This window comes from Colobus angolensis, unplaced genomic scaffold (assembly GCF_000951035.1).
Source record: "Colobus angolensis palliatus isolate OR3802 unplaced genomic scaffold, Cang.pa_1.0 Scaffold509, whole genome shotgun sequence".
Classification (NCBI taxonomy): Eukaryota; Metazoa; Chordata; class Mammalia; order Primates; family Cercopithecidae; genus Colobus; species Colobus angolensis.
In genome coordinates this window covers 491956-505524 of record NW_012118588.1, presented here as the reverse complement: position 1 = coordinate 505524, position 13569 = coordinate 491956, and the positions used below count along the sequence as shown (strand labels likewise).

Sequence of the window (13569 nt, the reverse complement as noted above, 5' to 3'; positions counted from 1 at the left end):
TGGTGTGTTTGTCAGGCAGCATGGGAGCCTCGACCCTGTCCAGCCTCCTGGGGACAGGGATGAATGTGGGGCTCAGACTGGGCAAGGGACTTATCCAGGGGCCCCAGCAGTCCCTGGTATCACTTCTGACCTTGGCCCACGAGTCCCCAGAAGGCAGGGCCCAGGCACCTTCAGGGGAAGGGTGGACAGGCCCTGAGAGCCTCCCGTGTGGCCTGGGAGGTCGCAGTCTTCCAGGCAGTGCTGCTTCGTGGAAAGGGGCACCCAGAGGTGTGAGAACATCCACATTTTTGGGAGATACCAGAATCCCTATTTTAGCTGGAATCTCTTGAATTTAAAATTAAATGAATTGAAAATATAAGTGCACTGTGTGCACCCACCTGCCAGCTGGCCTTGCCGTGGGGATGGGAGGGCTGCCTAGGACCCTGCTGCCTGCAGACCCTGCCTGCCTTCCCAAGGGCAGGGGGCCTTCCCACCCCAACGGTGAGAACAGGTGACAGGGAGTCATCCTGTAGACTGAGGGACACATGTTTTGGACATACATCCTTTCATAGCTGCTGCCAAGTGGAGGCCTCTGATCCCAAACCCTGGCTTCTCCACAGAGGGAGGACCCTGGGACAGGGCCCAGGTGGGCTGAGCAGAGGGACAGGTAGGGGAGGGGCTGCCCTGACTCAGGTCACAGCTGTACAACCCAGGCCCCTGACCCCTAGCACTCTGCCCGTTGATCCCAGAGGAGCCAGGTCTTGAGGATGCTGAGTTGTCCGGCTCTGAGACTCACCCAGATGGTGGCTGGTGGCGTCTACCTCCTGAATGAGCAGGTGCCTGGCTCCCGCAGGGATCTCAAACATCTTGATGTAACCTTTTTTGATGTGGAAAGACACAGCAAACTGAGAAGGGAAAGGGCTGCTCGAATTCACATAATGCAAGGAGGGGCCTCGCTCTTCAAGGCAGTTCCCTTGGGGGCTCTCCCAGGACCCTGGTATTTCTCTGGCTTTGAGCACCCACCTGAGAGGGGCCACCAGGAAAGCTGCTGCCTCTGGGCTAGTCTCTAAGGCCCCACCCGGACATCCTTAGATACTGGCATTCTCCACTCTGACTCCTGTGACCTAGGCCCCCACTCTCCTCTTCTCCACCCACCCTGGCACCCAGCTGGGGCTGTCCCCAACTTAGGATTCTCCCTCCACATCACTGTCACAGACCTCTCCCCCTCCCCAGAATAGTCATGACCCGGGACAGTCCCAGGATGAGTCAGGCCCGCAGCTGTCCGGGCATGAGCTACTGCGGGCATCCAGGCTCCAGGGCAGAGGGCAGGGACTCACTCACCGTGCTTCTTGGGTGACCGTGTGAACGTGCCCTTGACCACTTTGCAGTGGCTGTTGTCCCCTCCACACACGCCACATTTGTCTTCCTGCTTGCTGGAGCCGATCACACCGTCACAGCCTACCTTCTGTTGGGGGAGGAGGCAGTGAGCCCTTGAGATGTCCGGCTAGTAGAGTCAGGGTCATGCTATGTTGTCCCCAGTCTCGAACACCTGGCCTCAAGAAATCCTCCTGCCTTGGCCTCCCAAAGCATTGGGATTACAGGCATGAACCATCTCGCCTGGCCTCATCTTTTATTACCTCCAAAATCAGAATGCGTTTGGTCATCAGTTAAACCGACCTTGCCTGCCACCTACAGCACATCTCGACCTGGCAGTTTCCGTCTGGGTCCCTGTATATGTGGCTTATCTTGGGCAGGGGACCCACCGGGGCCCAGGCAGACACTGTCCCTGGCTTGGTGAACATTTATGTTTGGCAAGCGGGAGACGCTGTTTATTTTTAAATTTTTTTTGAGACAGAATCTCACTCTGTCACCCAAGCTGGAGTGCAGTGGTACAATCTCAGCTCACTACAACCTCTGCCTCCTGGGTTCAAGCAGTTCTTCTGCCTCAGCCTCCCGAGTAGCTGGGATTACAGGTGCCCACCACCATGCCAGGCTAATTTTTTTGTATTTTTAGTACGACAGGATTTCACCATGTTGGCCAGACTGGTGTCGAACTCCTGACCTCAGGTGATCTGCCTGCCTTGGCCTCCCAAAGTGCTGGGATTACAGGCCTGAGCCACTGCACCCAGCCAAGTGTTGATATTCTTTAATAGACGGAATCCAGTTGGATATTATTTTTTGACCCAGTATTAGATTCTGCATGAATATTTATGTTTTCTAATTATGCAAAATTGAGCAACCTGCTATTACCTGTCAAAATCAACATTAATAAAATATTTAACTTATTCTTTTTTTTTTTGAGATGGAATCTCGCTCTGTCACCTACGCTGGAGTCAGTGGCGTGATCTCGGCTCACCTCAGCCTCCGCTTCCTGGGTTCAAGTGAGTCTCCTGCCTCAGCCTCCCGAGCAGCTGAAACTATAGGCATGTGCCACCATGCACGGCTAAATTTTTTTGTATTTTTAGTAGAGATGGGGTTTCACCATGTTGGTCAGAGTAGTCTTGAACTCCTGACCTCAAGTGATCTGCCTGCCTCGGCCTCCCAAAGTGCTGGGATTACAGGCATGAGCCGCCGCGCCCAGCCCCTATCCTTCTTTAATATCAATGTGAGGAATGAAGTGATAGCCATACCCACTGAGATGGTGGATTAGTGATCTTCCCTCCCCGTTAGGTTTGCAACCATGTTCACAGCTGCCATCTAAAGCTACTTGTACTACAACTGTTTCCCATGCTTGCTGCCTGTATTATGTTTTCGTTTTTTAAAATTTCTTATGTCTTGATATTTTGACATCTTGAAAGTCTTCCTGTCTGGGGAGAGACCACACCTCCCAGGGCTCCCCAGTTCTAAGGGACAGCAAAGCACTGGGCTGGGGACACACCTTTCATATGCAAACCAGCCAGTCCTCAGTCTATACCCCAAGTACCCCCTTTATCCAGGCCTCACATACCAAACCAAGATTCCTTCACCCTAAGTCATCCCAGGGTCAGGTACCAGACAACTGGGGACCACCCTGGACTCCAGAGCTCACTGGAATGATTCAAACTGGCCATTTCCGAGCTGTTCCCTTTATACTGCCCTGCCTTCCTGAGGAGCCCTTTCAGTGACATTGGCCTCCCCACGTCCTCACTGGGTCACCTCCATAAGTTAAAATCCCACGGGTACAAAGCAGACACTACCTGTGCTTGTTTTGGAGTATTTGGTGTCACCATCTCTGAGCCAGCCGTACAGCCCAGCCTCCCTGCCAGGCTCTGGCTGATCCGGCTGAACCAGCCTCTCTGCCCTGCTGAAGTCACAGGAGCAAATGCAGAGCAGCCTTCAAGCACCCTCCTGGCTCCAGCTCCCAGCTCCCAGCCTCCAGCCCTAGCCGCTGCACCTGCGCCCACTTCCCTAGAGATGCCTTCCTGCCAACGCTGCTATTTCTCAGGAAGGTCAAGCCAGAGTCAGCCTCCATGACTCCTGCAATAAGTCCTGTCTACACAAGCCCTAAGGAGAGGCTTCCAGTTGTTTGCGGGGGAGCCTGGCAGGGACAAGTCTATGTTCATGTCACTGTCACATGCCGAGGTGACACATGATTGTTTTTCCTGACAGCCTAAGACTGAAGCCAAAGGCATCATAATAAAAGAAAACAGGGGAGGCATTTCTACAAAGCACCAAACCAGTGACCCTCACAGGGGTCCCCCAGATCCAGCAAGAAGCTGCCCAGTGCCCTACAGGGTGCAAGGACGGGGCCTGCTTCACAGGGATCCCCTGTAGGTCACGTGCATCGGAAATCACCTGGGATGCTCCTAAAAATTCATGCTCCCAGGCCGCCACCCTGACCTGTGGAATCAGGATGTCTGAGGTGGAGTCCAAACTCTCCAGGTGAATCCTAGGCATACTCAAGTCTGAGGCTCCCAGCACAGGGAAGAGGTAAACAGACATTTGCTAAGAGCCTGCCCTGGTCTGGGCACTGTTTCTGACACTTTGTGTGCTTCACCTCACGCATCTTCCCTGTAGCCCAAAAAGCGGGAGGTCAGTACCCAGGAAGCTGAGACTTGACACGGTAGCCCCCTGCGCCGGCCTCTGTGTACTCACCCTGCAGTCCCCGCGCACACAGAGGCTGAAGGCGTCCTTATAGGAGCAGCGTGTCCCGTCGTGCACCATGCGCTTCATGGATACCACCTCCCCAGTCTCCCTGGACTCGCAGTACAGGTGGCATCTCTCCTTGGCTGGAAGGGAAGCAGCCGGGGGTCTGCAAGGAGCCCTGATGGCTTCCCCAGGCGTGTGCAAAGGAGGCACCATGCAGGGAGAAATTTCCATGAGGGTCTTAGGACTCACCTGCCCCCACGTGGCCCGCCCTCCAGGGCAGACAGAGAGGGAAAGGGGTGGGTGACAGCAGCCCCCGTCCTGTCTCTGTGTCTCCTGAGCCTTTGACCCTGGTGGTTGTGGACTTCGGAAGAGCTTTTCCCAACCAAGCCAGCCAGGCTGTTGGTGCAGCCTGGCTCTCACATCCCGGGGCCCCGCCTGGAGACCCCTGAGGCTGCAAATGACTGTTTGCTGGGTCGCTATCTAAAGAACCCTTTCCAGGCCGGGCACGATGGCTCACGCCTGTAGTCCCAGCACTTTGGGAGGCTAAGGTGGGCAGATCACTTGGGGTCAGGAGTTCAAGACCAGCCTGACCAACATGGTGAAACCCTGTCTCTACTAAAAATACAAAAATTAGCCGGGTGTGGTGGCGGGCGCCTGTAATCCCAGATACTTGGGAGGCTGAGGCAGGAGAATCGCTTGAAACCAGGAGGCGGAGCTTGCAGTGAGCCAACACTGCACCACAACACACTGCACTCCAGCCTCTAGCCTGGGTGACAGAGCAAGACCCCACCTCAAAAAAAAAAAAAAAAAAAAAAGGTCAGGAGCAATGGCTCACACCTGTAATCCCAGCACTTTGGGAAGCTGAGGCAGGCAGATCACAAGGTCAGGAGATTGAGATCATCTTGGCTAACACGGTGAAACCCTGTCTCTACTAAAAATACAAAAACAAAAATAGCCGGTCGTGGTGGCGGGTGCCTATTGTCCCAGCTACTCAGAAGGCTGAGGCAGGAGACTTGAGTGAACCTGGGAGCGGAGCTTGCAGTGAGCCGAGATCGCGCCACTGCACTCCAGCCTGGGCAACAGAGTAAGACTCCGTCTCAAAAAAAAAAAAAAGAAAAAGTAAATAAAGAATCCTTTTCAGTCAATCTCTGAAATCCAGAATGAGGCCAGTCTGCCTGGATTCAGACCCAGATCCCAGGAACCCTCCCTTCTCAGCCTTTATCTCAGAGGCAACGAAAACGCTGGGCCCCTAGACTGCAGCCTCCACCAGAGGGGGACCCCGTCTGCTCTGTCACCTCCAACCCTGCACTGGCCCACATAGGGCAGCAGGTGCTGGGCTAGGGCAATAGTCACGGAGGAGAAACGGGGACTGTATGTTTAGTCGGTCATAAGAAGGTCCCCAGCTGCCACACAAGCACTGCCATGCCCAAGACCACCAGACTCCTCAGGTCCCTGAGCAATAAATGCCTTCTAATGCTGAAACCAGTTGAAGTCAACTTTCTGACACTTGCAACTGAGAGTCCTGACTAATAGAGAAGGTCAGAGGTCACCAGATTCCTTGGCAGGGCCAGCCCTGGCCTCAGCCTTGAGCTGACCATGCAGTTCAAGCCTTGTCCACCCCTGGTGGACTGCAGGAGCCCAGCCTCTGCCGAGCCCACAGCCCAGCCACCTCTTCCGTGTCCTTAGCTACTCCAGGTGTTCTGGCTGCTCTGGGATTGCAGCCCTGCTAGGAACCTTAATGCCCCACCCGGGAGTGGCCCAGGGCAGCCACACCAGTCAGGGTGGGCTCTCCTGCTAGCCCAGGGTCGTGGCAGCCTTGCCCCATGCAGAATCACAGGCACAAGCCAAGGCAACCCCCACCTGCCCACCCTAGGGCCTGCCTGCTGAGCCCCACTGCTGTCCCCAGAGGGGCTCACCATCCCGGTGCTCGTGGGGCAGCCAGTGGTGCTGGGCATCACCGTGCTCAAAGTACAGGTCCCACTGGCGGCACTGCTCCTCACGGAAGTCAGCCAGGGAGTCGGGGCAGTCCTGGCGGCTGCAGAGCTGGAAGTCGTAGGCAAGGCCCGAGCAGGTGCGGCCCCCGTTGGCTGGGCTGGAGGAGAAAGCAAAGGCCTTGCCGCTCAGTGCCAACGGAAAGAGGCAGCACCTGGGTGCCACTTGTGAGATCTTTTCAGGGGGGATCCCTAAGTCTCAGGTGTCGGGGGGATCCCTAAGTCTCAGGTGTCGGGGGGCAGCTCTGCTGAGCAAAGGGACCTTGCTCTGCCACGTTGCAGGTATAAGACCTGGGCAGTTCCCCAGCCTGTCAGGCCTCAGAGTGAAGATCTTGAAAGGATAGGGCAGGATGGCCACATTCCCCCCTCCTGGGGCTCCTGTGGGGAGGCAGCATCTGCTCACAGCCCAGGTGCCGCCCCCTCCCCAGCACTGATGCCTGGGCTTGGAAATGAACAGGAAGCTGTGATTGGGTGTTTAGGTTCTGTGTTCCCCACAGGGCGAGAACCCCAGCCGGCAGGAGTTGAGCGAGTCTCCTCTGCAGCTGGCCCTGGGCACTGAGCCTGGCACAGAAAGAGGCATGCTGAGGCCCCAGAGTCCCAGTGCTGCTGTTCTTAGCAAGTGTCTGGCACAAGGCAGATGTACCACGGCCGCTGGGTTTTCTCCCTGCAGACAAGGCGGGCTGCGTCTCCGTAACGTCTTCGCTTCATTGAAAACAGCACCGACCCACACACTGCCTCTTGAGGTTCTAAATGCCCAGCAATATCTTCCCGAGTATGGTGTAAAAGCCCCAAGGGTGCTTGAGGAGAGGCCACGGGGCTCCCTGTCTGCTCCTGGCCAGGAGGGCAGCCTGGAGCCTGGGGCAGGAGGATAGCAGGGGTAGGAGAGGGCTCCATGCACACGCATGTTCACAAATGCTGCTGAGGGAGGCTGATACGGTCTTGACTCCCTCCCCAGAACCGAGACTGATGGCCCTCTCTGGCTCCCCAGGGTCCAGTTCAGGCCTGGCCAGAGCAAGCAGAGCAGCCCAAGGGAACAGGACCCAGCAGCGGCTGCAGAGGCCGAAGCCCAGCAGCCGGGACGTACCCCAGAGGCCTCTGGCCAGCTGGTAACTGGGCCTGGCTGTGCATCTGTGATGCCCGATTCGAAGGCTGGAAATCTGTTTTGTTTGTTTTTCTAATGTGAAATTACAGATTGTCAATATTTTCAGGCAAATCAAAGTCCTTAAAATACCAGACAGGCCAAAAAGGAAAGACAGAAGCTGTGTGTGTCTAAGCAGCCGCAGGGCCTGCAGCGTAAGGGCCCGCTGGGCGGGTGGGAGATGGAGTAACGCCAATGTTTGTGGAGGGTTCTCTCTCCACCCCAGCCCCACCAGGACGCTCCCTGGGTGAGGCCGGGGTGAGCGTTCAGGCAGGAGGAGGCAGGCAGAGGAGGAGGGAGAGGAGGGTGTGGATAAGAAAGTGGCTGTGGGCCGAGGAGGGCGCATGGGCCCAGGAGACATTTACAGGGTGTGTGGGGTGAGGTGGGAGGAATGAGAAGGGGCAAGAGGACAGCACAGGGCATGGGGCCTGCGTGACGGGTGGGGGTGGGGTGTGGCTGGGCACGGGGATGCAGCTGGCATGGGCCGGCTCCACAGGCTGTCCCTGCCCTGGACAGCCAGACACTGATGACAAGTCCCAACCCTGCCCTCACCTGGCTGCAAACAGCTGCCCAGGTGCTAGCATCCGCGGGCCTGAGAGGCCACCCCCGTTTACCCCCATTTTCCCAGCTCGGTCCTGCCTCCTCTCCTCCATGCCCGTGGCCAGGAGAGACAGAGTAAACCTGTCTAGAGTGGGCTGCAGGCAGGTGGGCCGCGGGCCCAGTCCGGGGGAAGGAGTAAGAGGCAGGGCTAAGCATCCCCTGAGCCGTGGCCCCCTCCCAGGTAGGGTGAGGTGGGCGGGGCAGCCTGCCCTGCACCTCTCCAGAACTGGTGAGCAGCCACAAGGCCCTCCAGGACAGGGCTGGCTGGAGAGGGTCTCCTGGACCCTCAGCTGCCACTCAGGAAGGCCAGGGGAACGTGGGGCCAACTCACTGTGGGTTGTCGCACTGGCGGGTCCTGAACTTCACGCCCGTGCCACAGGTACGTGAGCAGGAGCCAAACGGACTCCAAGCGCCCCAGTTGCCGTCCCGTTTGAGGATGTCAGGCGTCAGCCAGATGCAGTGTCCTTTAAAGCAATGCTGAAAGACAGGAAGCCAGTCCCTCCACTCACCCTCACACCGGGCCGTGGGGACACTCCAGCACTCCGCAGCCTGCAGTGCCTGGGACACGTCCTGGCCTGGCTCCGGGGCACAGGGGGAGCTCACCCTCCTTGCCCCTAGACGCTCAGAGCCCCTGGAAGACAGGCCTCATCCGCCAGAGGCAATAAGAGGCACAGTGAAGGGCCGGCCTGCCCTGCCTCCTGCTCGCTGACCCATCCTCCTGCCTTCCAGCAGCTCTGTGTCCCCTCAGCCGGAACTTGTACCATACTATGTCGCCAGGATAGATGTCTCCTGGGTGCCCACACACAGCCCGTTTATAAAGACACCACTGGCACATCAGGCCAGTGACTGCAAGACATCCAAGGTTTATTTAAGTAAAAAAGGCGATTTAGAGGAAGTACTACAGAAAAGAGGAACAAGTAATAGCCGACATGGTAAAAACCGGGAATAAAGTCCAACGCTGGCATGTAGGAAAAACAATTTCACAACTTAATCTGATCACAGTGCTCCCATTCCTCTAGGTCGAGGGGGAGGAAGCGTCTCTAGTTTAGGGGACCTGCTTTAAGAGGAAGATTGCAAAATTAAAGAATTAAATTAGGTGCAAAATGGATTATTGACTTGAAATGAGAAAATACATCATACAAAAACGTTTTAAAACTGACAATAACCACAACCAACCAAAAAACAGAGAACAATGATGGAACTTTTCCTTCAGTTCTGACTCCGTACTGTTGTTTCTTTTTTTTTTCTTGAGACAGAGTCTCACTCTGTCGCCCACTGTAACCTCCACTTCCTGGGTTCAAGCGATTCTCCTGCCTCAGCCTCCTGAGTAGCTGGGATTATAGGTGCCCACCACCACGCCCAACTAATTTTTTTTGTATTTTTAGTAGGGATAGGGTTTCACCATATTGGCCAGGCTGGTCTCGAACTCCTGACCTCAGGTCATCCACCTGCCTCAACCTTCCCAAAGTGTTGGGATTACAGGCGTGAGCCACTGCACCCGGCCTGTATACTTTAAAAAGTGAATTTAAATACAGATCTCATCTTATTAAAGCTGTTAGAGAAAAAAACCAATCCCAACCAAACAGGCAGCAGATGGAGTTGGCCAACACTTGCCCTGGCATATTGAGGGAAATTCTTTCTTTTTTTTAAAAAAAGATCAATACTTTAAAGAAGTTATGGGTGATGCCATCTGAACATTTAGGATGATCAGATTTGGAGGAGGTGCTCTCTGGTTTCCGTCCTTGATGTGGATTTCAGGGCATTTCAAGTTTTCTCTGTGGGAGCTGGCCTTTAATACACTCTTTGGATGAGCAATGCTCGGTAACAGTTGCTGTGGATGCCTCACTGTACTGGCAGCATTTGCAGCTTCCCGGCGTCTTTGATGTTGTCAACATTTCATGTCAAATCAGAAAGATGTCTGAACCATTTTCCTATGTGTTCATCAGATTCACAGAAAGATGTCTGAACCATTTTCCTGTGTGTTCATCAGATTCCCTCCTCTTCATTAATGAGGCTGTCAAATGCTCCAAGAGCCTGCTAACTTCTTTGATATGTGTCTCTTCCTCCTAATGAGCGACTGCTTTTGGTTTGATATAAAACCTTTCTTTTTTTGGTGACAATGAGCTTTTTGAAGCCAGAGTTATTTTTTTTTTCCTTGCTCATTTTCTACTACTTTAGTTTCACATTCCATTAATTTTTATCTGAATTTTCTTTCCTTTCTAATAAATAAATTTGAAAATGATAAAAGGTATATTTTATACATATATCCAAATCAGAGTCTGTCATTTCTTCCTTATTTTATGGAAACATTCCCAAGCCACTTTCCAAGTGGAAGTGAAAACAGTGCATTCAGACATAATCAACAGTTTTGCATTGTGTTTTCATTGAGGTTTCTCTTCTGTCTTTGAAATTTTTTAGAGCCCTTCATTTATTGTCATCCATATGTTGTGAGGCTAGGCCAACTTTTATTTATTTATGTTTTAATTATTGTATTTATTTTTTTGAGACAGAGTCTCACTCTGTCGTCCAGCCTGGAGTGCATTGGCATGATCTTGACTCACTGCAACCTCCACCTCCTGGGTTCAAGTGATTCTCCTGCCTCAGCCTCCCGAGTAGCTGGGATTACAGGCATGCGCCACCACGTGCAGCTAATTTTTGTATTTTTAGTAGAGATGGGGTTTCACCATGTTGGCCAGGCTAATCTCGAACTCCTGACCTCAAGTGATCCACCCACCTTGGCCTCCCAAAGTGTCGAATTACAGGTGTTAGCCACCACACATGACCTAGGCCAGCTTTTAGACAAGCAGACCATCCTGTTACACTTGGCCTTTCTAAAGAAATATCCATGTTGGATCTGTGTTTAAAGTACTCCATCTATAAAACAAACCTAAAATGAAAACAAAATACTGCTCATATAGAAGTAGTCATAACCTCAGGTACCGTTGAGGCACCTTTTTCTCCAAAGATCTGAGGAAACGGCCAGCACACAGCCCATATTCTGCAATGACCCCAGGTGAGTTGGCACAGCGGTGTGGCAAGTATTTCTGGAAGCTACTATTACACCTGGACAGACACAATAATTTAACTCTACTTGTAAGAGACAGAATCGTGGCAATAAGCCAAAAAAATGCCCTCAATCCATTTTCTCTGTAGTCAAAGCAGCAAAATGCCCGAGGCCGTTCTAATGCCACCCACGGGAGAAGAGGTACATCAGTGAGAAGCAGGAATGAAGACAGAAGTGCTCTTAATCAAATATGGTTAAAATATCTTATTTTTGCAAAATTTACAAAACCATACGACCACGTGAACACATGGCTTGGCCTCTCCCCGGGCCTTGGAAGGGGGTCAGGTGAGCCAGGGGCCCTGAAGCCTAAGCATCATGAGCTTCATGGGAAATCGACTTCTGCTTCCTCCTCAAAGCCCCTCCATGGCTCCCCTCTTGCAGCAGGACCAAGCCTTGTGGCTGGCATCAAAGACTCGGTACGACTGGCCTCTACTTACCCCTCAGGGTCGCCTGCCCCAGCACATCAGCACTGTAGCGCTGACTGCTCTGAACAGATCCCTCTCTCTTCCCTCCCTGCCCCGTGCACACCTCCATCTCCTCAACGCACACCTGGCGCAGTAGACCCCGTGCTGTGCCACCCAGATCCCTCTTCAGGACCAAGTCATTGATTCCTCAAACTGTGGAGCATGTGGGCTGCTCATGGCTCACAGCTGAGTTCTTTTCCAGGAACAGCCCCCAGACCAAAGTCATGTCCCTTTCCTGGGGACAGCCAAAGCCAGTGACCGGTCAGGGTTGGGGTTCAAACGTTGCTTCAGTTGGGCCAACTGTGAAAGGCTCCAGAGCTGCACGTGGTGCTGGCCAAGCCCTCTGCTGAAGTCGCATCCCTGTGCAGTGCCTCAGTCTCCCCACAGCGCTGGCCCTGAGAGTGTGCCCTGGAACTTCTACCATCAGGTCTCTGTGTCTGAGGTCGTTTCTGGGGACCCGTACTCCTGTGTCCATGCCTGAGCTGCTCCCCGCCTGTGCTTCCTTCCTGGTCCTTCTCGCTTGGGCAAGCCCTGCCTAGCACCCGACTTTGCCCCCATCTTCCCTTCCTTCCTAGCAAAGGCCCCTCACTCTCATGCCTTGCTAAAACCCTCCCAGGCCTGCCTTTGTGGCAGTCTGAGCCACGTGGGGACTGCAGAGGCCGCTACTCTGTGGAGGGAGATACTGTGGGCAGGTGGTCAAGGGCTCCTCCCATCAGGCTGGGCCAACAGAAACCAACTGGCGTCAGGCAGCCCTGGCTCCCGGCCACTTGGGGTCGTAACCATCTCCTTCCTGGGCACCGTTACCTCATCTCTTGCCCCAAAGCCTCCTCTCACTCGAGCATGGAGGGGAGGGGAACAACCCAGAGAAATGCTGGCTGGTGTTCCCCTCAGCCAGTGGTGCAGGTGGGGCTTGCAGGCGAGGAGGGGCCCAGGTAAGGCAGTGCCATGGCCTGAGTGCGTGTGTCCCCTCAAATTCATATGGTGAAGGCCTGACCCCCAGTGTGGTGGCCTTTGAGAAGTGTTAGGTAATGGCCCTCGTGAGTAGGACTGACATCCTCATGAGAGGAGACGTGAGAGAGATGCCCTCTCTCCCTGCCATGTGAAGAGATCACGGGAACATGGCAAGCCAGGAAGAGGGTCCTTCCAGAAATCAACCTTGCTGGCACCCATACCTTGGATTTCCCAGCCTCCAGGACTGCGAAGAACAAGGCTCTGTTGTGTACGTCACCAGCCTGTGGTATTTCCGTTAGAGCAGCCGAAGCTGAGGAAGATGGAGTGGGTGAGCTGTCCTGGCACTGCTGAAGGCTGAGGCTGGGGCAGACTCTAAATCACTGGTGGCCACAGGAACCAGGAGCCAGGAGGATGGAAGGAGCCACACAGTGGTTCCCCTGTCCCAACTGGGCAAGCCAGTGCCTAACCTGGAAATGGAATCTGGGCATGACCACTCAGGGCAGTCCCCCAGGGTCTGCAGTGTGGGGGACCACCCCTGGGGCAGACCTGAATACAAATGTGTAGAAGGGAACAGGAAGACAAAGCAATGCAGAAAGAGAAAAAGTCACCCTCATTTCCGCCACGCAGATGTCTTTCCTCTAATAGGCTGGTTGATTTCCTCCTGGACAGCTATGAGCACTGAACAGTGTGATAACCCTCCGTGAGGAGTTCATCCTCTGATCTCCTCAGAGTGATGACCCTGCGTGAAGAGTTTCATCCTCTGATCTCCTCAGTGTGATGACCCTGCGTGAAGAGTTTCATCCTCTGATCTCCTCAGTGTGATGACCCTGCGTGAAGAGTTCATCCTCTGATCTCCTCAGTATGATGACCCTGCAGAGTTTCATCCTCTGATCTCCTCAGTGTGATGACCCTGCGTGAAGAGTTTCATCCTCTGATCTCTGCAGTGTGATGACCCTGCGTGAAGAGTTCATCCTCTGATCTCTCACCCATTGTTAGAAAAGAAACCATTTAATGTTGTTGACATGTTTTATAAACATATGCTTAAGTGCCTACAAATATTCCATCCACTAGAGAGACTTCAACATTTAAAGGGAAAGGTTATGTGTGCTGCGTGAATTTGGAACCCGTCATATGGGGAAATGAATGAATGAATCTAGAGCTGAGGAGATATGTAGCTTCCTCAGCCTAATCCTCTGGCCTATTGCCTTTTTTTTTTTTAACCCAAAGGGAATGAGCCCACCTCTCCCCTCTCACCCAAACCAGCCAAACCAGCCTGCCCAACACACTCAGTTCCATGGAAAGGCTCCCCCCCTC

The 13569-nt window shown here is 53.8% G+C and overlaps 1 protein-coding gene across 1 annotated transcript in view; it reads right to left on the bottom strand.

The window, feature by feature from the left end:
- ADAMTS2 (ADAM metallopeptidase with thrombospondin type 1 motif, 2) overlaps window positions 1–13569 on the bottom strand; it is a 244122-nt gene that overhangs the window by 26041 nt on the left and 204512 nt on the right. The window contains exons 13-18 of the mRNA XM_011960174.1: window positions 8108–8253; window positions 5964–6139; window positions 4054–4187; window positions 1321–1444; window positions 776–856; window positions 131–168 (exon numbers count right to left, since the gene is read on the bottom strand). Coding sequence (XP_011815564.1) covers window positions 131–168; window positions 776–856; window positions 1321–1444; window positions 4054–4187; window positions 5964–6139; window positions 8108–8253 — 699 coding nt within the window. The remainder of the gene's footprint in view (window positions 1–130; window positions 169–775; window positions 857–1320; window positions 1445–4053; window positions 4188–5963; window positions 6140–8107; window positions 8254–13569) is intronic.